The 25,349-nt window shown below is 34.9% G+C and overlaps 1 protein-coding gene across 1 annotated transcript; it reads right to left on the bottom strand.

Annotated features, from left to right (window-relative positions):
* Positions 1-17,955: 17,955 nt before the first annotated feature.
* LOC110716967 (23 kDa jasmonate-induced protein-like) lies at positions 17,956-19,372 on the bottom strand. Its single transcript, XM_021895617.1, has 2 exons — positions 18,751-19,372; positions 17,956-18,377 (listed from the first exon to the last, which is right to left on the bottom strand). The coding sequence occupies exons 1-2, from the start codon at positions 19,201-19,203 to the stop codon at positions 18,195-18,197; spliced, it is 636 nt and encodes a 211-aa protein (XP_021751309.1). The 5' UTR covers positions 19,204-19,372; the 3' UTR covers positions 17,956-18,194.
* Between the last annotated feature and the right edge of the window lie 5,977 nt (positions 19,373-25,349).

The raw sequence follows: 25,349 nt of genomic DNA, 5'->3' as shown, positions 1-25,349 counted from the left end.
ATTATGCCATCATTTATAATGTGGACATTGTGTTGAAATAATAGTGAAGGAAGTTTTTTCATGCTAGCTATTAGACTTGTGTATTATATAATGACAAACTAAATACAACAATAAATATATGAAATGCTTGCATCATCATATGCCTAGATACCCGTTCAAGGCTTTCTTATTAGGAGAAAGTCTTGAATAGTCCCCGGTTGGGACTGTTCTTGAACGTTTACTCTCACTTAGGTGGTGAATGTATGTCTTTTTTTTCGATTTTAAGGAACATCTTGGCTTACCATTTCCTCGATCACCATGTTCTCTGGGTACATATGTGGGTAAGTAATTACCTACGTCGTGTACTTGGAGAAATGGGGGGAAATGCTGCCGGATTTTCCTTAAAATTGGAAAGTTGACATACATTCACTAGTGAGAGTAAACGTTCAAGGATGGGTTAGGTTGGAGTGATAAGGACCCTTTTGAAGCATATATTCATTTGTGTATGTATATGAAAGTTATATGCATGGTGTGTGTTTGAATTTGATTTATAAATATAGTAGATGTAGCAATTATACATTATTATTTGTAATATGTTGCCATGTTTAGAGACAATTTACTTAATGGAGAAGGATCGTGGATGGATGTATGGTAGACGTGATACATTGGAATTCTTTAATGGGGTTCAAGAGTTTTGCGAGACGGCTTCATCTTATCAGCGCATAATGGGTTTCGAGTGCCTCTATTGTCCTTGTGTTGATTGTAATAATGTGAAGGTGGTCAATAGTGTTGATATCATTAGAGATCATGTAGTTTGTCGTGGGTTTAGGGTTAAATATCATGTGTGGATTTGGCATGGTGAAGAAGGAGAGTACAGTGGGGATGTTATTGGGTATGATGTGCATGATGATAGAAGCAATGATATCCGTGTGGACGAGGAATACAAGAATGATGAACATATTGTTGATGATGGTGCTGAGGAGGGGTTTGAGGATGATCATGTGGATGAGGTTGAGGATGAAGGTGTAGATGAGATGATGCGTGGTTTTGAAGGTGACGTGTTTGAGTCATTATCGGAGGCTTCTAAAAAGCCTTTGTATCCTGGGTGCAAAAAATACTCCAAACTATCAGCCGTGCTTACTCTTTTTAACATTAAGTCGAAGCATGGGTGGACGGTCAGTAGTTTTACTTCCTTGTTGAGCGTGTTAAGTGAGATGTTGCCCGATGGGAATGAAATTCCTAAGTCTTACTATTATGCTAAGAAGCTCATGTGTCCATTTGGTTTGGAGTATAAGAAGATACATGCATGTCCTAATGATTGTATTCTTTACCGAAATGAATATAAACAATTGGAGGAGTGTCCAAGATGCAAGAAGTCGCGCTACAAGCGCAAGAGTTGCAATGCTGGTACGAAGGGACCTCCTGCTAAGGTGTTGTGGTATCTTCCCATAATTCCAAGGTTTAAGCGTCTATTCTCTTTACCAAAAGACGCTAAAAACCTGAGGTGGCATGCAGAGGGAAGAAAGAAAAACAGAATGCTGAAGCACCCAGCCGACTCCCCGCAATGGAAGAACCTTGATATGAAGTTTGGGGAATTTGGTGATGAAGTCAGAAATTTAAGGCTTGGTTTGTGCACGGACGGGATGAATCCATTTGGCACTCTTAGTACCCATCACAGCACATGGCCGGTACTTTTAGTGATCTACAATTTGCCTCCTTGGTTGCGCATGAAACGGAAATATGTAATTCTTTCACTCTTGATATCGGGGCCAAGGCAACCTGGAAACGACATAGATGTGTATCTTGCGCCATTGGTTGATGATTTGAGAAAGATGTGGGACGAAGGGGTTTCCGTGTTTGATGCTCATAAGAATGAGATGTTCACATTGCGTGTAGCTCTTATGTGGACCGTTAATGATTTTCCTGCATATGGCAACTTGTCTGGGTATAAGAATAAAGGGAAAAAGGCATGTCCCATTTGTATTGATGATACGCCAAGCAGACGCCTTGATCATTCTTTCAAACAAGTGTATTTGAGGACAAGAAGGTTGCTCAGGCGCGATCACCCGTACCGTCGGCAGAAAAAGGCTTTCGATGGGACGGTGGAAGAGGGGATTGCTCCTAGGCCACTGACTGGTGAGGAGGTTTACGCTCGGGTTAAGGGTGTACGAACAGTATTTGGGAAATCTGAAAAAGCGGCGGAATCAGTTGCTCTCTTTAAAAAAGAATCAATCTTTTGGCTGCTCCCGTACTGGAAAGAACATGACGTTAGGCACTGTCTTGATGTAATGCATATAGAGAAGAATGTGTGTGACGCTCTTGTGGGAACGCTGATGAATATTCAAAACAAGACAAAGGACGGAAAGGGTGCACGTTTAGATTTGGAAAGGATGGGGGTGCGTCCAGAATTGTGGGTTCAGCAAAGGGTTAGTAAGGGAAAGGAACAGGAAAAGGAAAAAGAAATGGGTTCGAAAAAGGGAAAGGGGAAGAGCAAGGGAAAGGGAAAGGCCGCGGATGCGTCGAAGAAGAAAAATGAGGGAAAAGCCAAAGAGGGGAAGGCCTATTTACCTCCGGCTTGCTACACATTGTCAAGGGTAGAAAAACGGATGTTTTATGAATGTCAGTATGGCATTAAGGTTCCATCAGGGTACGCATCTAATATGAAAAGATGTGTATCCTTAAATGGAGAATTGAAGCTGACAAGTATGAAATCCCATGATTGTCATGTTCTGATGCAAGTTTTTCTACCAATTGCAATACGTGGTATTTTGCTAAAGCACGTGAGGGAAGCTATTACAAGCCTCTGTTCGTTTTTCAATACAATATGTAGCAAAGTGCTTGATCCTTGTACACTTGATGCTTTACAGGCGGATGTGGTTGTGACTTTGTGCAAATTTGAGATGTACTTCCTGCCCTCGTTTTTCGACATAATGGTGCATTTGATTCTTGATTTGGTGCGTGAGATTAAGTTGTGCGGTCCAGTGTTCATGAGGTGGTGCTATCCTTTTGAAAGACACGTGGGTACATTGCAAGATAAAGTTAGGAATCGGGCTCACCCGGAAGGAAGTATGATTCAAGGGACCGTGGCCGAGGAGATTGGTAATTTTGTGGCCGACTATATAGCCGTTGCTGAACCTATTGGTATTCCTACTTCTCGACATGAAGGTAGACTTGATGGTCATGGCACAATCGGGTCGAAACGAATGTCACCTGATCAAGAGAAGTTCTTAAAAGCACACCTTTATGTGTTGCACCATGTTGCAGATGTTCACCCATATTTAGACGAACACATGGCTAGTTTGCGTGATGAGTTTCCGTCGAAAGGTGAAAGGGCACTGATGCAGTTGCACAATAAGAAGTTTGTGAGTTGGTTTCGTGATCGAGTGATGGGTGGAATGGATGAGAGTGTCACAGCTACAGTAAGGTGGCTTGCTTATGTTCCTAGGGATGATGTTCGCTCATTTGAGGGATATGACATAAATGGGTACACATTTTGGACTGAGCGTCAAGATTTGAAATCGTCCTCGACCCAAAACAGTGGTGTAACGGTTGTGGCATCGTCAAGGGAGTTTGCAAGTGCTAAGGATAAATCACCCGTTGATGCAGAGTTGTCATACTACGGTCGAATTCAAGAAATATGGGAGCTTGATTATTGTGACTTCACGATTGCTCTTTTCCGGTGTAAGTGGGTTAATAATATCAGGCGTAACGTCAAATTTGATGACTTTACTCTTGTAGATCTTGGCAACCTGAATGATAGTGCGGAACCATTCATCCTTGCATCTCAAGCTAAGCAGGTGTTTTACGTATCTGACCATGCCGACTCAAAATGGTCTATTGTGCTAGCCGGCAAAAGAAAAATCCTTGGCGTTGGAGATGTCGAGGATGAGGAAGAATATGATGCCTTTGATGACTCGGCACCTTTCACTGTTCCTAGACCTGCTGTGCCAAATGAGATAGACGACCAAGCCAATTACATGAGATCAGACCATGATGAAGGAATATTAGATTGAGGTACTGTATATTCTCTGTTAGTTTGAATTGCAGGCGTAGAAAGAGTTAAAAAATCACATTTTAGGTGAAACTGAATGAAATTGTTGAATTACTTGCCCATTTTTCTTATATTCTTTTAAATGTATAAAGTAACTTGCTTCACCATTTTCTATGTTTATTTGTATTATAATTCAGCAATTTATATATGATTATAAGTTTACCTTACAATTCAGCAGTTAATAACGTGTTATGTTTGTAATGACAGGTTTTAACATCTAATGGCGGACGATCAATACTCTATTCGAGTTGAGGATGTTGAATCTAATGATGATGATTCATCTAATGGTGGTGACCAGCTGTATGATGTGAACAAGGAACCTGATTTGGGTGAGCCAGAAGATCAGGCGCAAGATGTATTGGAGAGAATGATAGATGAGTTTGAAATTGCAGCTGAGCAAGCGCCTCCAATCGATAATTCCATTATGGAGCCATTTCGTGAGGATCAAAGTGGAGGGGGGGTGCAGGCACCAGCGAAGAAAAAGCAGAGGGGTCCGACGACAGCTTTCAAGAAACCTGTCGGTCCTATGGTCTTGGAGTATGACAGGGTAGGGCAACCCTCAGGTAAATGGCGTCGTCAGTATGCTGGTCAAGTTGGGATTTGTGCGCGCAAAATCCCCATTACGCTTCGTATGAGCGACGTACCTACAGGCTTGATTGACACGTTTTGGAATGATACCAGGGTAAGTTTTTTTTATGTGATTATTTATAAACAATTTCAATTTATTGTTATGTTTTTGGCTACCTAATAATGTTTGTTATTTGTGCTTGTAGAGTCTATTTAACATTCCAAATGAGTACGCCAAGCGAAGGGTGTTTGAATCCTTACTTGCGGCAAGATTCAGAAGCTTCAAGTGTAACTTAGTTCGTCGGTTTATCACAAAGAAACTTGTGAGGAAACCAAAGAACAAGAAAGGAGGTGGCAGTGATGATGATGTCATCGATGAAGAGAAACTCCCTTGGCAAATATGGCCTAGCATATCGAAGGATGATTGGGAAGCTTTCATTCTTCAAAAATGTAAAAAAGAAGAAATTGTAAGTTTAAAGAACTCTGATGAAAATTGTGTTGTAATTTATCGTCTTTTTTATTAGTAATGAAACTAACATATCTTTTTATGTAGGAAATGAGGGAGCAGAATTCCAAGAATGCATTGCAAAAGCAATACCACCATCATATGGGAGCAATGACGTATGATGAATGGAGGGATACGTGGGTGAGTGAAGGAGTATACCCCACTGCGCTTCTAGGGTCCTCCACAGCGCCATCTGACTCCACGACCAGTACTTTGGTAAGTCGTGCTCGGGATTTCTTTTGCTCTATGCATTCGCGGGACAAGAAAACCGGAAAATGGTCCATCAAGGCTCCGGAAACCAAAGAAATGACAGATAAGCTAGTAAGCAACTATGAACTAGTGAACTACTTTATTCATTTGCATGTATATCACTTTATATAAACACTTACTTCATGTTGCCATTTTGTTTTTGCTACAGCTTGAGTACACTGGAGAGCTTGTTGAAGGCAAGCTTGTCCCGACGGTAGAGAAGGATCCCTTCACCTTGGCTATGGGAAAGCCCTACCATCCAGGACGGGTATTAGGTGCTGGGGGGAGCTTGCTAGGATGGGAGAAGGTAATGGGTCCCGAATATACCAAATCTGGAAGATCCCGAGCAAGTGTGAACTCGCCACAGAACTTCGATGCCACAGTGGCATCAATAAAAGAACAAGTGCGCAATGAGATGCGTGAAGAGTTCAATGCATGGGCGAAGCAAATGAATTTTCCGACCTTGCCCTTTTCCTCGACAACACCGGCCGACTCAAGTAGCCACCCACGAAGAGAAGGAGAATAGGAGATAAATGCACGCGAGGAGGTACGTGATTAGAATTCAACTCTATAAGTTTTGATATGTTGAGTTACGTGGGTACGGTTCTAATTAATGTTTCACTATCAATACACTATTGCAGATTGGTACTCCTTCACATGCGAACTCAAGGGGGCTTGATACTCCGACACCTCATGACTTTCCTATTCTACAGGTGATTTTTTACTTACTTGTTTGGATAATGATATTGGTTTTTGGATTATGTTGTGAAATGGTTAAGTTGGCTGTGAAATGGTGTTTCTTCGCTGTGTTGTGATGTTGGTGTTGCTCTTCCTTCTCCTTCTCCTCCTCCTTCTCTTTCTTCTCCTTCTCCTCCTCCTCCTTCTCTTTCTTCTCCTTCTCCTTCTCTTTCTCCTTCTCCTTCTCCTTCTCCTTCTCCTTCTCATTGGGAATCACGCGAGGAGGCTGCAGCTGCACTGCAGCAGCTGTGCAGCCTCCTCGCTGTGCACACGCTGCCCTTCCCGCCCGGTTTTTGTTTTTTTTTTTGCACTCGTTTTGGTTTTTTTCTTCTTTTTTTTTTTGCGCCTAAGATACTTAGTTATAAATATTTATGGCTTTAAACAACATAAAAAAGCAATTTCACAAGTTTTAGGTTCATTTAAAGTGTTTATGGTTCAAAATGGGCAAAATGAGTTCTAACTTGCCCATTTTTCATGATTTTAGCTCAATGTTTGAATTAACTCCTATATTACACCTAAGATACTTAGTTATGAATATTTATGGCTTGAAACAACATAAAAAAAGCAATTTCACAAGTTTTAGGTTCATTTAAAGTGTTAATGGTTCAAAATGGCCTAAATGAGTTCTAACTTGCCCATTTTTCATGATTTTAGCTCAATGCTTGAATTAACTCCTATATTACACCTAAGATACTTAGTTATGAATATTTAAATGAAGTATCTTCCTAATTGGTGCAGGAAGAGACCCGTTGTGAACTTCTTCACCCGGGCGAATCATATGATGGACCTTTGAATGTTGTTGCCTATGGTAGTGCACAACCGGCCGAACAAGGTACGGTCCATCTTCGACCTCTTCTGCTTGAGCATTATTCTGTCGGGATCCATTCTGTGGTTCCCGGGTCCGAGGACATCTTAATACCTGTGCCCGTGGAGGAGGATGAGTTCACTACACTCTGGGCAGCAAAAGGTAGTTTTGTGCAATGGCCATCTGCTTGGATACGGTTGATGAACCAGGTAATTAAGATTTAGATTTCACGCTTTAATCTTTTCTTCCCAAGAGTTGGATGGAAATCTTTTCTAACCATTTGTGTGATTTGTCTTATTAGCCATTGAGGAAAAGCCAAACTCCAAAGAAGAGGGTGGAGGGGCCAAAGAACAGAAGTGAACATGGCTCGGTGAGTGGAAAAGCGTCGATGAAGAGCCCTTCACGAGGTTCAGCTACCCTAGCTACTCCATTAGTTGAAGACACGGTGCTTCAATCGCTATCTCAGGAGTTAGCTTATTTGCACAACCGTGTTTGCGTGTTGCCTAATGACAACCCCATCCAAATCCAACTTCCTAAGGAAATGTTCCACTACGATGATGATGCAACGGCATGGCTATTCAAAGAAGATGTGAAGGAATTTCTAAGTGGTGCAATGCTTAACATTTCCCTCATTCAAATATCCATGAGGTAATTCAACTGGTACTCAATTTATGTTATTCAGTTTAGTGGTGTTTGTCGTTTGGTTTTCGATTAACATTTTGTTATCATGCATGCAGAGCACTCCAGGAGAAAATATAGGAGCTTGAATCTCCTTGTCAAGTTGGGTGGTTGTGCCCTGAGCAGATGTCCACTGCTAGAATCTTAGGCAACTCCGCTGACGTGTTGTACTATGCTGAACGGGGTATTAGGCAATCAGTGAGTGCGGGAGACAAGTTTATATTCGTCCCATACTATGAGGAGTACGTCTGATTATGCTAGTCAAGTTCATTTGTTTTCCCAGTTTATTTGTTGTAATAGGCTAACTATTGATTTGTTTGTCTCGTGTGTAGTTATCATTGGACCCTACTTGTGATTTTTGTTTCCAGTAACACAATCTTCTACTTTGATTCTGCTCGGTTACCTCAAGTAAGAAAGCGCTTCGTGAGGTCCATACTGCAAAAGTAAGCATCTAGTTTGTTTCACTTCTTGTTATTCATTTTCATATCTTAACTCATATGTATTGATTATACTAGTCAAATTTGAACTTATTACTTTGATTTTTTGTAGTACCATGAAGAAGATAAATCCTCGATCTCCTCGAGGTCCTACATGGAAAGCACCCAAGGTAATTCACCCATGATGTTGTGATTTTCTTACTTTACAATGCTTAAGATGTTGCTTATTTGCTATGCATTTTGATTCATGTGCTTTGTTCCTCATGCTAGTGCGCACAACAGGAAAACGGAGTTGACAGTGGCCTATACGTGATGAGATTCATGTATGACATAGTGATGAGTCATTGTACAGACACACGTCAGCTTGAAGAGGTATGCCATTTTGGTTGAAATTGCGTTCCAAAACCACTTACTTGCTCTTTTCTTGTAATCTCAAGCATTAGTCACCTATAACTAAGTGATTATGACATGTTTTAACTAGTTATGAGTTCAATAGACAAGAAATGTAGAAAATAGGCATCCTAGTAGCCAAAATGACCTTACTTGGGCTATTTTGATCGAAAATGCGACCTAAACCCTCATATTGCTATTTTCTTGTAATTTCATTCCTTAGTCACATATAACTAAGTAATAATGTCATGTTTTAACTAGTTATGAGTTCAATAAACAAGAATTATAGAAAATAGGCATCCTAGTAGCCAAAATGGCCTTACTTGAGCCATTTTGGTTGAAATTGCGTCCCAAAACCACTTACTTGCTCTTTTCTTGTAATCTCAAGCATTAGTCACCTATAACTTAGTGATTATGACATGTTTTAACAAGTTATGAGTTCAATAGACAAGAAATATAGAAAATAGGCATACTAGTAGCCAAAATGGCCTTACTTGGGCCATTTTGGTTGAAATTGCGTCCCAAAACCTCTTACTTGCTCTTTTCTTGTAATCTCAAGCATTAGTCACCTATAACTAAGTGATAATGACATGTCCCATACTATGAGTTCAATAGACAAGAAATATAGAAAATAGGCATCATAGAAGCCAAAATTGCCTTACTTGGGCTATTTTGATCGAAAATGCGACCTAAACCCTCATATTGCTATTTTCTTGTAATTTCATTCCTTAGTCACACATATAACTAAGTAATAATGTCATGTTTTAACTATTTATGAGTTCAATAGACAAGAATTATAGAAAATAGGCATCATAGTAGCCAAAATGGCCTTACTTGAGCCATTTTGGTTGAAATTGCATCCCAATACCACTTACTTGCTCTTTTCTTGTAATCTCAAGCATTAGTCACATTTAACTAACCCCAATTATTATTAATTCACTTCTATTAAATCACGTTTTGTGTATTCTAAGTTTTGCAAGGGGCAAACGGGACAGCCATACATGAGCGAGGAACTCCATGTAATTCGGGAGATGTTGGCGACCTACATCACATTTAATTTGTAAATATCGTTTACTAGCTAGCTACTACATCAATCCTAGCCTTAGCTTACTAATTATGTACTATACATGAAACATTTTTCTAATTTATATCATCTCTTGCGATTGTTATTATTATTTATGTTTTGTTATTAATAATACTAATTATTGTTACTATTATCATAATAATTATTATTATTATTACTATTATAATATTAATAATTATTATTATTAATATTAATATTAATATTATAATAATAATAATTATTATTATTAATATTAATATTATAATAATATTAATTATTTTTATTAATATTAATATTATAATATTAATAATATTGCAGCCAAAAAAAAAAATACAGTTCAATATTGCAGCAAAAAAAAATACAAGTCAATGGCAACGGTTAACCGTTGCCAATATTTAAAAAAAAAAAAAAAAAAAAGCGCGCCATTGTATTTGGCAACGGTTAACCGTTGTCAACTCAAGCAATTGGCAACGGTTAACCGTTGCCAATTATTTTTAAAAACAAAAAAAAAGGGCGCCATGGTCAATGGCACGGTTAACTGTTGCCAATTGCTTGAGTTGGCAGCGGTTTTGAACCGTTGCCAATTATTTTGGGATTTGGCAACCCTCAAATACTCAACGGTTCAAAACCGTTGCCTTTGAGGGGGTTTGAACCGTTGCCAATTTGCTCTTTTCGTGTAGTGAATTAACTTAATTTCTAAAAATATATATGACTATATTTTTCTTATAACCGTAGAAAATTAGCTCAAATTGCGAATAGTTATACGAATTAAAGTAATACTCCAAAATAAAAAGAAATAAAGAAAGAAAGGGATAGAAAAAAAATATATATATATTGGTTATTATCTAACTTAGTACTACCCTTAATTGTGGGCAGCGCACCCAAGACATTAATCAATAAACATTTTCATTTTATATATATTATAAGTTAGTTAGATAATAATTGATGTTTGCTATTATCCATGTTTATTAATCCAAGTCAATAATATACATAGTCTACTCCATGTGTTTTAAAATTACTAAAAAAAAAATGGTCAATTATCTATTTAGTCTACTTAATGTGTTAAAACATATATCACTTCTTTAAATCTACTTGTATTAGTCAATTCTGACTTAAATATAGTAATCCGATACAAATGTGATTATGTGAATGTTTATTGCCTGTCTAACGCATTATTAACGCGTCATACCCTTAATCATCTTCATACGCAAGTTGTATTATTTATGTCCGCCTTATTAGTTGTATTAATTAGTATTATGACTTGAAGAGTCTTTCTCAGCTTCCATCACTTCTTCTATCTTCCCTTTTGGCTTGTCAACAACAAAAAAATTGATATTAAAGTGTAACTTGATACGATTATTGTATGGTGAATTGGTAAGCTAGCATCAATATTAAATCTTCTATCTTAATTTTGTAAAAATATAAATAAATTTACTGAGAAATTAAAGGGAAAAAAAAAAAGAAAGGGAAAAGCATCCTATCTTTCGGGAAATCAAAAGCCAATTTTAATATAATTGTTACTTGTATTTGTAAATAAAAATTACTAAGTACAGAATACTAGATGAAGCTCATGCTATGCTCGGTTTGTTTGTATTTTTTAAAATAAATATTTTTTGTATTTATGTGATAAAATTTGTTATTTGCTCCCCAAGTCTAAATAATCCTAGATTGAATATATACCTAAAATCTATCTAGTTTCCTGATTACATCTTCATCTAACTAGGAAAGCATAAAAGATAGAAATAAATAAAAGATACAATATATCTTTTCCCAAAACAAATTTCGTTGGTATTTGGTAAGTTTAGTTTATTTCCTAACAAACCTTCCTTTAAACTCAACTTACCAAACATCCACATGTACCAATGAACCTTTTTTCTCTTGTTGGGCTTGCAACCCTAACACAGTTCAGTGCGATTCCGGGTTAGAAAAAATTGGTTCAGGTCAATTTTCGGTTTTCAAAAATGGGATTTTAACGATTTAATGCCTTTTCATATCAGTTCGGTACAATGAAGTTCACCGGTTTAGGGTAGAAATTGACGTGTAAGAATAATGGATGTTTATCATGATCCATGTTTAATAATCCAAGTCAATTATCTCCAGTCAATTAATTCGTTAAGAAAATACTTGTTTAAATTTACTTGTTATATTAGATTTTTAGTCAATTCTGACTTAAGTATAGTATTCCGATTCAGATGTGATATGATCATGTGAATGTTTAATGCCTGTCAGCAGGTTATCCTAAGATTCCTAACGCATCATACCCTTAATCACCATCCTACGCAAGTTTAATTATTTAAGTCCACTTTATTAGTTTAATTTATTAGTATGATTTTCCCTGCTTCCTTCACTTCTTCTATCTTCCCTTCTAGCTTGTCAACCAAAAAAACTGATATTTAAGTATAACTTGGCACGATCAGTGTATAAATCTAGGTCAGCTAGCATTAATTTTAGATCTTGCATCTTAATTTTGTAATTATATAATTAGATTAATTTGGAAAATGAAATTAAATTAAGGAAAAGATCGAATCCAACCTATCGGAAAACCACTAGCCAATATAGATATGTAACTTCTTTCATTTCTTTTTTGTATTCTCATCACTAGATTAGAACCCGTGTGATGCACTGTTTACATAAAATCTATTTTTATAATTTGTACATTCTAAAAAAAATGTATAAATATAAATAAGAATTATACACGTTGTACAAAAATATTTGTAATTTTAAAATTTTAGATTTTCATCAAATTATGATATAATACTTGTTCAACATCGCCTAATACATATTTCAATGTGGGAGTCCATTTACTAGTGTTCTATTTACAATTGTTTCATTTTTTTAGGATAAAATTGTTAGGCTGAAATTGTAATGTAGAAGTTTCTAATATTCAAATTTCAAAATTGTTAAATATGCCAAAAAAAAAGAAAAAAAAAGGTGACATCATCCTTGCATTTAGGCGGGAAAAAATTTATTATGAGAGTGACATGTGGATAGTGTTGACGTCAGCAACGCTTTGTTTTAGTAATAGTTAATAGATTTGTCATTATATTCGATCATTAAACTCTTTAAATATATAATTTTTTAAAAATTCTGCATTATTCATTAATCGAATTTCTACAAATATATATGACTATATTATTCTAATAATAGATGTTGGAAATAATGAACCGTAAAATTATCTCAAATTGTGAATAATTATACCAATTAATCTTTATTATAATTTAATAATTTTTTTCTTAACTTTTCACTATAGCATTTGAAACTCTATCTTTGCAATTCTAGCCCATTTATGTTCAAATCCTAAACAGATCGGGTCCTAATCAGGTCGGCATATAATCGGCTCAGATTGTAACCAATTTGGTTGGGCTGAACTGGGATGGTTTCAAACAAATTTAGCTAGTTTAAAGCGGATTTTGGCTCAAAAAGATGAGGTCAAATCGGGTTTGGTCATTATCGGTTCAGGTCATAATCGATTTCGATTGAAATGACCCGATTTGAAAATAGACTTATCCATTTAAAGTGGGTTTCGTTCAAATTATATCGAATTAATATCGAGTCGGGTTGGGTCGGTTTTATTAGACAACGGATAAGAACGAATCGGGTCATAATCGGATTAAGTCCTAAATAAGTTGGATTTATCAAGTAAAAGGGTTGAAACGGGTCGGGTCAATATCACGACTGGTTTTGAACATCTTGGGTTAATGGAATGGCGAGTAAGAACGAGTCAGAGTTGTTCACTTGTTCATATGCGTATACAACTAGATGTGAGGAAAGTACAATTAGTACTTGTAGTTTTAAATTAGTAATTGGTGTTTTATTTTACTAATATTTTACTATACAGTAAATATATAAATAATATATATGTATTAAAGTTCAGTCTAAAGACTATAAATAATAATATATTTAAATTTCCGTCAAAAAAGAATAATGTATACAAATCAAAGAAATAATGTATAGTAAATGATTCGAAAACAATTGGTTTGTACTGATTAGCGGATTGAAATGTTTAGATTGGACATGTTGCGGGTTGTTAATGGTTCGGATACAATGGGTTATTAGTTGAAATGGTTCAGATTAAACAAATTGTGGGTTGTATTTGGACATTACGGGTTATATAGGTTGTAAACGGTACGGTCACAACAGGTTATGGATTGTAAACAGTTCAGTCACAACGGATTACGGGTTGTAATCGATTCCGGTTGTTCTCGATTTCAGGTTATTATGATTCAACTTGATAACGAATGCAAGTCATTAACGGTTTGTGAAAAAATCGGTTCGGTTCAGTTCGGTTTTGGGTTGAAAAATTAGGTTGGGTCGGTTTTCAAAAATGGGTTTTGAACAGTTTGGTTCCTTTTCGGATCGGTTCGAAACAGTCGGTTCACCGGTTCGGCTTAGAAATTGACACCTCTACTAATGATTGATGTTTGTCATGATCCATGTTTAATAATCCAAGTAAATTATATTTAGTCTACTAATGCGTAAAAAAAAAAAAAAAGTGTTTAAATTTTTTTGACAAGAAAAACTTGTTTAAATTTACTTAACTTGTATTAGACAATTAATTAGTCAATGCTGACTTAAGTATAGCATTCCGATTCAGATGTGATTATGTGAATGTATATTGCCTGTCAGGTTATCCTAACACGTCATAACCTTAATCACTATCATACATAAGTTTGATTATTTATGTCCACTCTATTAGTTTAATCTATTAGTAATTTAGTATGACTTTCCCTGCTTCCGTCACTTCTATCTTCCCTTCTAGCTTGTCAACCATAAAAAAAAAATTGTTATTTAATTTGACTATGCACTTTGTCATTACATATTTTCGATCAATCAAATCTTTAATTATATCTTTTTAAAAAATTATGAAGTATAAATTAATTGAATTTCTAAAACTTAATATGATATTATATTTGTCATACGGAGTAATGTATTTTCAGCGCCTTTTTGGTGCAGCAGGCCACATCGTGTGGCCTGCTACCAACTAAGCAAAAATAACGGAGTCTGACACTCACACGTAATTTCAAGTAACACCTAATTTCAAGTAATCCATATTATAAGTGGAAAAAATATCTTTGCTTCGGGATTGGGTATATTTGGAGAGGTCCATTTTTGTGGTCTATTTTTGTTCTTAGGGTTGTCCTGGCTTGTCATTTGAGTAATACTTCTTTTGATTTGTTCAATCTAGAGAATAATGGAAGGATATATGTTGGTAAAAAGAATTTGGGTCATATTCCATGTTGATAACAATAATAAAACACATAAATATTAGGAAAAATTGTAAAAAATAATCCCAACTTTGTTGTATTTTCTTTTAATAATCTGAATTTTGGATTATTCTGAAATAATCCGAATTTTAGGGGCTGTTTACTTTCTTCAATCCCAATTACTGCTTACCTGTTGAAAAGGTTAATTCTTTTAATTAAATGCCACATGTCAAGAACTAATTAGCCAAATATTTAAATTTAAAAAAAAAACAAAATTAAAAAAAGAATCCACCCAGCACCCTCACGTTTCTCAACCCAACCAAACCCCAACCCCAACCCAAAAGATCCGGCCACCCAACCACTAACGTCGGTCGGCCGGCCGCCCCCACTACCTCACCCCTCTCTCCCCCATGCCGGTAAACAGCCGCAGCCCCTTTCCCATTCAGCCATTCCCCAAACGCACATCCACCTCCCTGCACTCCCACCTCGCAACCACAATTCGCGCAACAAACAAAAGCTCCACACTACCCAACCCCATGCAACAACTGCTTCTCATTCGGCGCGGGGGAGGGGAAATCCGCCGAAATTTGAACCCTCAACCCACTGCGCGTCGCGGTGGTCTGCTAAATCGATTTACTTTGAAGTTGAAACCTAGACCCTTAAACCAATTTACTTTGAAATTTGAGTAGCCAAAACGAAGAAGGGGAAGGGAAAGGGGCATTTTACAGGACGGGGAAGGGAGGGGGAGGGGTTTTGGGGGCAAGGAAGGAAGTTTTCAGAAATTGGTGGTTATTGGTGAGATGGGGAGCTAGGCGGTGGTGTTTAGTGGCAACTGGTTGCATTGGAAATTTGGGGGTGGTGGTTCAAGGGAAAACAGCGACGCCAGGGTAAGTGGGGACGCGACGGTCCAGCGAGGGATGGTCGTCGGTCTGGCAGTGATGGTGGAGGTTAGGGTAGGCCGGTGGGGAAAGGGGAGGCTAGCTGGTATTTGTGATTTTTTTATTTTTTTTGTTTTTGTTTTTGTTTTAAATTTTTTTTAAATTTTTTGGACCAATCAGGACTTGACACATGTCAAGTGACCTAATGTAATAGGTCATTGACTTTTATTGACCGGTTTGGGATTGAAGAAAGTAAATAGCCCCCAAAGTTCGGATTATTTCAGAATAATCCAAAATTGGGATTATTAAAAGAAAATACAGCAAAGTTGGGATTATTTTTTACAATTTTAAACAAAAATAGTTTAAACCCGACAAAAACTTGATTATTTATAAGTCAAACCCGTTGTGACCGAACCTTTACAACTCGTAATTCGTTGTTACCGAATAGTTTACAATTCGTAACCCGTTGTAACATAACCGTTTACAACCCGTAACTCGTTATGTCCGAATGAATACAACTTGTTATGACTTGTTTATAACTCGATATGTCCGAATGAATACAACCCGCCATTTATTTAACCCGAACTATTTCAACCGATAACTCGTTGTATCTGATCGTTAACAACCTGCAAGCTGTCCAATTGGAACCATTTCAACCAGATAACCCGTACAAACCAATTGTTTTCGAATCATTTACTATGCGCTATTTCTGTAATTTGTATAAAGTTAGTCTTTAGGCTAAACTTTAATACATGTACAAGTATTATTTATATATTTACAGTATGGTATAATATAATTATACAAAAATAAATACATAAATAAATAAATACAAATAAAAATAAAACAAACACAAATTTAAAAACTCCAAGTACTACTGTACTAGTTATATTTTCCTCCCACCTAGTTGTATACGCGTATAAATAACTTTAACTCGTTCTTACCCACTATTTGATTAACCCAACATGTTAGACACCGTTTTGACTTTGACCCGACCCGTTTCAACCTACTACTTGACAAACACAACTTATTTAGAACTTAAATCGATTGTGATCGGACCCGTTCATAGCAGTTATTTAATTGACCCAACTCGATATCAACTCAATATAATTTGAACTGAGACCCGCTTCAAATAAACTACGTAAACATGTTTTCAAATGGACCTAGTTAAACCCAAACCGATTATGACTTGAACTGATAGTAACCCGACCCAACTTGACTTAGTTTATTTTAACCCGAAATTTGCTTTAAACTTGCTAAATTTGTTTTCAAACCGACCTAGTTAAACCAAAACTGATTATAACCCGAATCGATTACAACCCGACTTGGTTAGGACCTGATCTGTTTTAAGCAGAAACTCGCTTCAAACAAGCTAAACCTGTTTCCAACCCCAACCTAGTTCGACGCAAACTAATTATGACCCGAACCGATTAAGACCTGGCACGAATAGAACTTCAATTAAAAAAATAAAAATAAAAATAAAAACAAAACAAAACAAATCGAACCGTAAATTTTTAAAACCCACCTGAACCGCTAGTCATTAACCTTTATACACCGACCATTATAACCCGAAACCGAATCACTTATCCGAAGTGACGCCTCTAATAATTATCTATCTTCTAATAAACAACTAGTGAGTGTCCCTAGCAATACTCGAGTTATTACTTTTCGTTCGTAATTTTTGTCTAATAAGTAAATTTACCATTGAGTGCGCTTTGTGTTCAATGTGCGTGTATGTGGCATCAAAGATATCTCATTGATATATACATAGTGGCATAAACATTTAATGGAAAATTTGTTGATTTGATTACAAAATGACATCCAGCTTAACCAATTGCTTACAAAAGTTTACAACAATAAAACTTGTGTACACCAAATTTTCAATAATAATCCAGCGATCTCAATATAATAGACACAGTCAAACTTAGAACACATCGCAATGCACTAATTTGACCTTAAGTATATATAATTTAATTTAATATTTTTTAGAAAACATTAGAAATGGTTGATATCAAAATACTTTTTATATTAATGTTTAGGGACCATAAAAGAGATAGAAATGATAAAATAATTTAGGTGAGGTTTTAAAGAAGAGATAGTAATATAATATTAATATATGATATAAAATAACTAAATATAAAAGTGATACAAATATTAAGAAAATCCAAAAGTAGCAAGTGAAAATTAAGAAAAAAGAGGGAGTCGTAGTTAGTGTATTAACCCTGAACTGTGCATCGGGTTGGTACGAGGGCCAGTTAGGCACGACACGAAACAATTTTCTAATACTTCAACTACCTACTTATCTCTTATTTTATATAAGTCAATTAAATTGCCTAAAATTATATGTTAGTCAAAGTGTAACACTTATTAATATACGGAGGGAGTATTTGATATCAATAAATTGAATTGAAAAACGATTTCCAAAGAACAAGAATATATAATACATCACAACTTTTTATTGAAAATAAGCACACAAGGAGTAAGAGCAAGTACATTGATGCTCAAATTTCAGGAACAACATTCACAAAACAAAAATGGAGAAAAAAAAAATGAACTGATCAAACAGCAGACTATAGAACGAAAAAGTCAAAGGAAATCAAAGATGATAATTTTATTTTGAGGGCTAGCCTCGCTCTTTTGTTTTGATCGATTTTCATGGACCAAAAGGGATCTGGATTATTGCCTTGAATATGGGTGCTCCGCCGCTAGCAGTGTCTACCTGTATATGTATTCCATTTGCGTCGGTTGTTTTGGAATAGTCGCCGTTGTTAATATTATCATATATATTATCCCAACGCCTCTGAAAAGTGTCAACTCCACCCTCCTCACAGTAAGCCTGCACCAACAAAATTACTAGTTAGTCGTCGAATTCTGTTTTTTAGTCAAATATGATAGACAATAGACGAGGGAGCCCCAATTTCTCATTATGAGAAACAAAATTGTTTCTCATAATGGCATTTTGGAAAATAATGTGATGTTTTTCACTGGTGGGGACCGCGTATGTGTCATGAGTGAGAGCTCCAAATCTTGACACATACCCCATGAAAAACAAAACTTGTTTGTCACAATGAGAAACAGAGAATTACCCATTAAAAACGGAGGAAATATTTGTTTTTTTTTTTTTTCCTTTTTTTTAAAGATTATTATGCACAACAATTGATACTTTTAGTACACCATATCATCAAATTTAAAGAAATAATTGGTTATACCTTGTTTTTGTACCAAATGCCAAATGGTGTAGACCAAGCTAGCAAAAAGTCACGGTCATTTCCATACATGTTCTTGCCACGGTACACAACCGCGGCCTCAGAACCAGTAGCATCACTGGTCTTGTGGACATGAAGGAAAGCCGCCCACTGACCATTTCCGATCTTGACAGGGTATGGTGTGCGGCCAATATTACTATTCATCCAGTCATTGTCGACTACATGGTACAAAGTGTCTCCGGTTGCGTTGTAAACCAGGCACAACGTCGAGACACCTGAACCATAATCGTCTTTCAAATCCCGCACATATTTTTCAGCATCTATACTTTTGTTTCCATCGCTAATCAGATTCATAGCTTCCCTAGCTCGGTCTTCCTGGGATTTGGGTTTGTCGAGATACCTATCGAATTCGTCTAATTTCAGATCATCAACTTCAACACCAAAGCAATTTGCCATTTCTTTGTGTTTTGTTTGTTTTTGTTTTTGTTTTCCTTTCTTTACTTTTTGGGGTTTTCTTTTTCTTTTTTCCTTTTCTTTTTGAGAGTTAAGCTACACTTCTTGTTTGTGACTATCAACAACTATCGACATAAATATTTATATAGACAGGGAGTTCTTAATTTTCTCTTTAAAAGTTTTTGATTGAGTTAATGTACTCTATTAGAAAAGTTAAAATAATTTACGTGGGTAACATATAGTGTTAATTTATAATATAACCATGCATCTAAAATACTAGTTTGAAATAAAAATAAATAAGTAAAACAAGTTACTCTTCCCGCGTACAACTTTTAACCTCTCATTCGAGCTGGTTGGGTTTAATTATTAAAATAGTTTTTGGGTCTAGACACTATTACTCCCTCCGTGATTCTTTTAAGTGTAACACTTTGATCGGCATAGATTTTTATACGGTTGAGTTAAATTTTATAAAATATTGTGTAAATGGGGTTTGTTAGAGACTTAAAAAATTATAAGATAAAATAATAGTAGGTGAATAATTCATTTTAAAATAAGGGATGCGAGAAAAGAATAATATTAAAGATGTTTGAGTGAATAATCCATGTATGGTTCTTTTTTTTTTTTTTGTGAAGATAGAACCATGGTTCTAAGAAGTATTGCTTTTCAAAATGAAAAAAAAAATTATGGTATAATACATTATTACATTAATACTTATTTTAAAAAATTACATGATAATATTTAACTTTGATAAATTAGTAAAAAAATCAAATATGAAAAGTCAGACTATGTTAATTATTCTGAAATTAATGTAATAATTTAGGATTGTTTCCAAATTTTAGGAATTTTCATTTATTATATTGTAATATAATTTGTTTGTTTGGTTTGCAATGATTGAAAAGCATGCATGTGCAGTATAACTTACCTCAATGGTTAAATATATCATGCTTGAGAATTGAGAGTAACAAACAATTTTAATAATTATAATTACTCCCTCTATCCTGAAATAGTAATATCGTTTTCTTTTTGCACAAATTACTAGACAGGCCGGTGAATAAAATCATAAAGTAGTGGGATTGGGTAATTAAAAGTAATTAAAAAGGCGAAGAAAGTGAATTTCTGATGATTAAAGTAAATAAATATATAGTTAAAATTAAAATGAAATATTTAGTATCGTACAAGTATTTTGGGTAAATTTGATCTTTTATTTTATTTATTTATTCGGGGAAGGGAGGAATTTAATAAACAAAAACAAATGTTTATTGAGAATTAGAGGGAAAGATGGATCAATGCCACGTCATGTCAAATCTCGTGCCAAGCACATGTGCTTTGGGATAGGTAAATATAAAGACGGACATGGGCCTCCGTGTAGGTCCATGTGCCATGTCAACGTGATTCATGCTCAAATAGGTCGCATCTAAAACAGATAAATTAATAGTGATGTGCCAAGACTTTGCCAACCTTTCATAAACGAAGTCCACGCACAGCTCAACCCACGTGTCATGCTACCAGGTTTCTAATATTTCATTTATTTAATACTTGGTTCAAAATAAGGGGGCTATCACCTGGGTCGGTCCTTTGTGCTCGTGCCAGGTTCGTACAAATTTTAAAAATGGATCAAAATGCATAGCCCATGTGCGACGTGCCAAGCTTGCAACTGGTTCGTGCCAAGTCGAGTCATTTTCATGTCGTGCCTAACCGGCTCTCGTGTCAGCCCGGTACACAGTCCAGGATAAAAACGCACTAACTACTACTCTCTCCATTTTTAATTAACACTTGCTATTTTGGGATTTTTTTTTTTTTGGGCATATGTGTCACTACAAAAAAAATGTCCATATACAAACAGAATTCTAGCAACGGAATTCAATCCGTTTCTTAATTAGAGACGAAATTAAAAAAATCCATCTCTAAATTAATTTAGAAACGGAATTAAAAAATCTGTTTCTAAATTAAAGACAGAAATAAAAAAATCCGTCTCTAAATTAGAAACGAAATTCAAAATCCGTCTCTAAATTAGAAACGGATTTTTTTCCATTCATAAATTTGAAATGGATTTTTATCCGTTACTAAATTTGGAGACGGATTTTTTTTTTCGTTACCAAAGTTAATAATTTAATAGTTCAACTATAAGTTTATATGCTAAAATCATGAAAATATAGTTTATAACATGAAATTCCAGCAGCTTTAAGGTAAGAACATAATCTGAAAATTTAGTTTAAAATAATAAAACAACCTCATAGACATCTCTACTTGAAATAATCATTATGTAGTAGGTTAGTATGTTAAAAACCAAAAAATCCATCATAAAACCATGATTTAAAACCTTTAAAACCAAGATTAAAAATCTAAAAATTTAATTTAATAGTAGAATGTGTGAATACAACAATCTAAACTTAAAATATATAATTAGAATTCAATTAGTTTCATAAAAACTCAATCAAACCTTTAAATTTCACAACTTATACTCTAAAATAAACATAATTCAAATCTGAAAATTAATTTAAAAAAGAAGATAATTGAATTTAAACATAATTTACACATAATATAATTAGATAACTTAATTAACTCGTTTTAAACCCTAAAACCATGAAAAATCCACATTTAAACCCTTAATTATTCTTGATTAAACCAAATCTGAAATTTTATTCCATAAATCAAACATAGTATAATTCATAAATTTATAATCTTTTAGGATAATTAAACCATAAAAATAGCAATTCAAAACAAAAACTTAATAAAGATTATAACTTGAAATAATTTAACAAAAGGAAGGAAATAAGGAAGGGGAGAGAGGGGCGAACTACGGTGGTCAAGGGTGGCTATGGTGGACGCCAGTGCAGCAGGTGGGCACGACAGTGGCCTGAAGTCAGCGGCAGCAACACGGCAGCGTTCGAAGTTTTTTTTTTTTTTTTTTTTTTTTTATCATGAGAAGTAAAAGGGGAAGACAATAGAGTAAAATGAATCTTGAGGAGGGGGAAAGCTTGAGGGGTTACGTGAGATTAGAGGGGAAATAAGGATCTTGAGTTTCCTAGTTCTAATAAAACTAGGATTGTTACTTGGGCTTAACGTGAGTGGGTTTTAGAAAAAAGAATAGGCTTAATAATTAATGGGTTGGACTTAGCTTGCATAATAATTCATGATTAAAATATTGGTAGTGAAATAATTTAATGAAATAATTTTATTAAATTTATAAACATCAATTTTATTTGCTTAAATCATAGTAAAATAAATTATGTAAATAAATAATCATAATTAAATATTCACATAAATATGTAAAAATATAATTTTAAATTTCACAAAATTACGGGGGATTACATATATGAGTAGTGAAAAAATTCCAACGTCCTAGATATTCTGGGATGGATTTTTTTCTTTTTTGTTTTTCCGTTGCTAAGTTAGAGACGGATTTTTTTTTTCCGTTGCTGATATGAGCGACGGATTTTTAATTACGTTTCTAAATTATTTTTGAAATGAATTATGTAAAATATTCCTTTAGAGACGAATTATGTAAACTAAAAATCTTTCTCTAAACTAGAAACAGATTTGAAAATCCATCTCTAAACTAGAGATGGATTTGATAATCCGTTTCTAAACTAGAAACGGATTTTAAATTCCATCTTTAATATTTCTTTCACTTATTATCAATTATGTGCGTAGAAGTAAACAAATAATATTTGGTATAGTTGGTAAGAGTTTCACTATGTGACTTTGAGGTCACGGGTTCGACTTCTACATATTGGGATTCTTGAGATTGGGGATTCAAGGAGCCTTACATGCAAAGCCAAGTCGGGTTGACCCGAGTGAGACAAATTTTTTCCGTTGCTAAATTTAGAGACAGATTTTTTTTTTACCGTTGCTAAATTTAGAGACGGATTTTTTTTTTCCGTTGCTGATATGAGTAACGGATTTTTTTTTCCCGTTGCTAAATTTAGGATGGATTTTTTTTCCATTGCTAAAACCAGCGACGGAAATAAAAATCCGTTGCTAAGTTCAGCAACAGAAAACAAATACAACGTCGCTAGTCTCATTTAGCGACAACAATTTTGCCAACGGAGTAATTCCGTTTCAAAATGTGACGCTACCTATATTTAGCGACAGAAAAGTACAATCTAGCAACGAAATTGATCTATTGCTAAATGTCTATTTTTTTGTAGTGTGTCAAGTTTGACTGCGTTAATAATTATTGTAGGATAAAGGGATTATTATTGTAAACTATGTACACAATTGTAACAGTTCTTGTTGTTGTAAACTTTTGTAAACGAATTGTTAAGCTAGCGCTGGTTGTCATTTTTGTTATCAAATCAACAAATTTTCATAAAATGTGGATCTCATTATGCTACTAGGTATCAATGAGACTTCTTTGATGCCACACGCACATTGAATGCAAAGCATACTCAATGGCAAATTTACTTATTAGACAGTAGTTACGAACGAAAAGTAATAACTCGATTATTGTCCGGACACTCACTAGTTGTTATTAGAAGTTACATAATAATTAGAGGTGTCAATTTGGTTACACGGTTTGATTTCGGGTTATAATGGGCCGGTTTATAACGGGTTCAAATGACTACTAGTTCTAGTCAGTTTTGAAAATTTTCGGTTCGATTTTGTTTTTTTTTTTTCTTTATAGAAGTTCTATTCGTTTTGGGTCCTAATCGGCTTAGGTTGTAATCAGTTTAGGTCATAATTAGTTTGCATTGAATTAGGTCGGTTTGGAATTGGGTTTAGCCAGTTTGAAGCGATTTTCTGTTCAAAACAGATCGGGTCCTAATCGAGTTGGGTTGCAATCGCTTCGAGTTATAATCAGATTTAGTTGAATTAGGTCGGTTTGAAAACGGATTTAGCAAGCTTAAAGTAGGTTTCGATTAAAAACAAACTAGGTCTAATCGAGTTGGGTCATTATCGGTTCATGTCATAATCGGTTTGGGTTAAACTAGTTCGATTTGAAAACAGGTCTACCTAATTTGAAGCAAGTTCCGGTTCAAATTATATAGTGTTAATATCAAGTTGGGTCAATCAGATAACTAGTAGTAATGGGTTGGGTCATAATCTATCGTAAGTTGTGTTTGTCAAGTAGTAGGTTGAAACGGGTCGGATCAAAATCAAGACGGGTTTTAAACATGTTGGGTTAATCGATCGAGTAACGGGTAAAAACGAGTCAGAGTTGTTTATATGCGTATTCAACTAGGTGTGAGGGAAATATAATTAGTACTTGTAGTTTTGAAATTAATTAGTACTTGGTTCTTTTTTAAAAAACTTATATTATAATACTCCCTTCGTCCGAGAATATATGATACAATTAACATTGCGCACATGCCAATACACTAGTTTGACTTTATTTTTTTATATAATTAAATATTAATGAAAATTATTTTTAAAATTATATTATGAAACTTTATATTAATACCTATCTAACAACATACTTTATGATAAAATATGTTTTTATTATGTTAGTAAAAAATTATGGTCAAAGCTAATATATTGTAACACCCCAATAATTCTCTCTTAAAAACCTATAAATACCTTTGATAAATTGCAAGAGAATTACTGACGTGCTACCGCCACGTGTTCAAACTTTAAGGCTAGTTCAGAATTTAGCAGCGGAAAAACTAACTAAGTTATCAATAAGTTTCAAAACCAATAAACAAAAACAAATTTAGTCTTACAATTTGGAACCATTAAGGCCCTTATTCAAAACCCAACAAAAGTAGTAAATAAATCAAACCAGAGTTTAAATAAATCCAAACTTATGAAATGAAATAAACTGTGGAAATATCCAACACTCCACTCAAAATCCCACCACCTTGATGCAAGTTCTGATTATAAAAATAACTATTATTAATCTGCTCCCCAATATTACAAGTGTAAAAATTGGATCAATACAGGGTCATTAAAAGGTGAAGGCCATAACCAAGAAAAGACACACAAAAGCACGCAATCAACAATGCTGAGTACATACAAGCTACAAAATATAATAAAGAATTCCTAGCATGCTACTAATAATCATTCATCACACACAATTTAATTATTGACTCATACACACTACTCAACTGTTAACAATACTAAGACTTCACCAATTAATAGTAATTAATTCATTTCATTTCATTCATTGGATTAAGCAATAGACAAGGTTGTCTCCCCATGCTCCAATT

This window comes from Chenopodium quinoa, unplaced genomic scaffold, assembly GCF_001683475.1.
Source record: "Chenopodium quinoa cultivar QQ74 unplaced genomic scaffold, ASM168347v1, whole genome shotgun sequence".
In the NCBI taxonomy this organism is placed as follows: Eukaryota; Viridiplantae; Streptophyta; class Magnoliopsida; order Caryophyllales; family Amaranthaceae; genus Chenopodium; species Chenopodium quinoa.
This window is presented reverse-complemented; position numbering and strand designations above follow the sequence as displayed.